The 2,641-nt window shown below is 59.9% G+C and overlaps 1 protein-coding gene across 1 annotated transcript in view; it reads right to left on the bottom strand.

The window, feature by feature from the left end:
- GRID1 (glutamate ionotropic receptor delta type subunit 1) overlaps nucleotides 1-2,605 on the bottom strand; it is a 478,229-nt gene extending 475,624 nt beyond the window's left edge. Inside the window, exons 1-2 of the mRNA XM_005417309.2 lie at nucleotides 2,331-2,605; nucleotides 102-257 (exon numbers count right to left, since the gene is read on the bottom strand). Of these exons, the coding sequence (XP_005417366.1) occupies nucleotides 102-257; nucleotides 2,331-2,409 (235 nt within the window). The 5' untranslated portion in view covers nucleotides 2,410-2,605. The remainder of the gene's footprint in view (nucleotides 1-101; nucleotides 258-2,330) is intronic.
- Between the last annotated feature and the right edge of the window lie 36 nt (nucleotides 2,606-2,641).

Raw genomic sequence — 2,641 nt, 5'->3', positions numbered from 1 at the left:
CCCTCCCCGCCGATGGGACGGGACGGGACGATCCTCCCTCAGCCCCGTCCCGTCCACGTACCCAAGCCCCCCGTGCCGTGGATGCCGCCCGAGGCGCTCACCTTCCTGCACCGCATGGAAGGGGTTGTTGGCCTCTATGAGCTTGATGGAGTAAGTGATTTTCTCGCTCTGGAGGATGTCGTCATTGAGGTTCAGATCCGACACCGCCTGCTTGAACACTTCGTCGTCCTTGGCAGCATTGCCTTCGAAAATGGCACCTGAAGGGAGGAAGGCGGCAGAGGGTGAGGAGGGCTTGGCCAGAGCCCCCACTCCCCTCTGGGCAGCCCAGGGCTCAAGCCGGCTCGCAGGGCACCGGGTGGGGCCGGGCCACACACGTGGGCGGCCTCATCCCGGGCGCGGGGCACCGCAGCGTTCCTCCCGGTCACTTCTGCTCCACGGCAATTACGGAGCCCTGAACCAGGCACGGCGGGGTGATGGACTTGCTTCGCCAGTGACGGGAAAGGGAGCAGGCTTGGAAACTCCACCAACTTTTTGCTCGCTGCTCGCCTCTCCCTGGGATGCTGCCTTTCGGGCTGCGGTTTTATTGAGGCTTAGAAGCACACACGAACGTGAAGCCGGGATTTGTGTCCAGTAACCTGGAAGCTTTAATTTCACTGTCCTGTTTATGCAGTTAACGTGAAAACATCTGGCGATGTGTGTTACATAAAATCCCTCTCCGCGGAGCGTGTGTGTGCCCACGCCAGGCTTACTGCCCTGCTCTACGCGGCGCTGGGAGATCTTTAGAGCTGGCAACAAAACAAGCAAAAAACATTATTCCCCAGTCTGGAAAAGTCCTGCTGATTCACACCGTGCGTGCCTGTGGCTTGAGCCTCCGTGCACTGCCCGTGTGCATCCCAGCTCTGCACACAGCAGCTCCCCGCTCCTGCCCAGCGGACCAGCACTTAGTTAGCAAACAGCACTCCGGCTGAAGTTCGTGCGGGGAGAAGCCGAGGTGACATGGTCCGCGCGCAAGAGAAGCGGGGCTAAGAGAGAGACCCGCGGAGGCTCCTTCACCCATCTTTCTACCCCGGCCCTGCCGCCTCCCTTCCCCCCCGCGGGGCTGGCCCCGGTGCCGTGGGGGTCTGCCCTGCCCTGCCCTGGGGACTGCCCCTGGGCCGGAGTCCCCCTCTGCGGTCAGGGCTGACCCCGTCTCCTTAATGGCTCCGCAATGCTGTCTGCCTTGGCTGCGCCCCCAGGCTCCGGAGGCGAGCGGCGACGACCTGTGCCTCCTTCCCACCGGCCCCGGAGCCGTCCGTGCCGGCAAACTTGTTACAGGGCTGGTCCCCTTCTCCCCTTCCTTGCCTCGGGTCCACACGGGACTTTCTTCCCGTATCCGTGGAGCCTCCCCTCGCCAGGATGGCTCCCTACCCCGGCCCCTTCCTTTTCCTGATCTGCCATCCTCCCCGAAAGGCTGGTGGGAATTACGGCTTTTCATTTCCCGGACACACTCCCGTTTCCTGCTCTATCATCCTCTACAAGTGATTCTCTCCCCCCTCTCCGCCCCTAAACATCCTCATTTTCGTTCCTGCTGGTACCTTTCAACACCAGCCAAAAGGTGACTGCAGAGTCCCGCTTCTGCTTGCCAGGCTTCCCGCGGGCATCACCGTGCCTTGCTCTCAGAAGCCATAAAAGTTCACATCAGCCTTTCCTTTGCCTCTTATTCATCCCTCTCTTCCTCCCACTGATCCAGCCTTCTTGCTGCCCAGGGGTTTTAATGAGATCTTATTCAAACCACAACAGTTGCGCGCATAGACACACACACACACACACTCACACAGAGCCGCTGCAAAGCTCGCCTTTCTAACCCTTTCCCAGCCAAGTTCCCCCCTCCGCCCCCCGCATTCCGCCTTGGCTGACACCTGCTACGGCAGGGGATGAAAACCAGGGGATTATCTCCCCGAAAGTTTTCCCTGCGAGCACGTTCAGATTATGCCTCTCTCCTGCTCGGGTGATGGGGGCGGTTGTTTGTTTTCGGTGGCGAGGAGGCGGGGGGTGGGGGGGAAGAAAGCCTTTCCACGCAAACAGGTCCAAGCACAGACTCCCCAGCCACATGGGAGACCGCAGCGGCGGCCCCGGCGGGTCCCCTGCCCGGCGCACAGGCGGCATTTCGGCCCTAACTTTACAACCGCGGGCAGAATACAGCTGCCTTCCTCGCATCCGTCCTCCTGTCTCTCCGCGGAGTTGGGTTCCACCGCTGCCCGTCACATTATCGCGGCTAAACGAGACGCTTCCTTTATATATTTATTTATCTACCGCGTCCCTCTCCAATCCCTCCCCGCTCCCTCTCTTACCAATGTGGATGATGGAGTCCGCCCGCACCGAAACGCACTGAAATATCCAGGGGAAAAGCCAGAGCATCAACACTTCCATTTCCAGCCTCTCGAACAGCACATCAGCCCGGGTTTGGTGGAGAGACAGGGGGGAAAGAAAAAAAAAAGGCGCAAGGGCAGGTGGAGCAAGGCAGCGGGCGCGGGGGGGGGAAGATGGGGAGATGCCCAGACACCCCCCTCTTAGAAAAAAATCCCAAAATCCCCCAGCACCCCAAGAATTATCCAAGATTGAGGAAAACGGGTGATGGAGAGGGAAAAAAAAAAAAAAAAAA

Source organism: Geospiza fortis, unplaced genomic scaffold (assembly GCF_000277835.1).
Source record: "Geospiza fortis unplaced genomic scaffold, GeoFor_1.0 scaffold130, whole genome shotgun sequence".
Classification (NCBI taxonomy): domain Eukaryota; kingdom Metazoa; phylum Chordata; class Aves; order Passeriformes; family Thraupidae; genus Geospiza; species Geospiza fortis.
The sequence above is the reverse complement of the archived record's forward strand: the minus strand, read 5'-3'. Positions and strand labels throughout refer to the sequence as shown.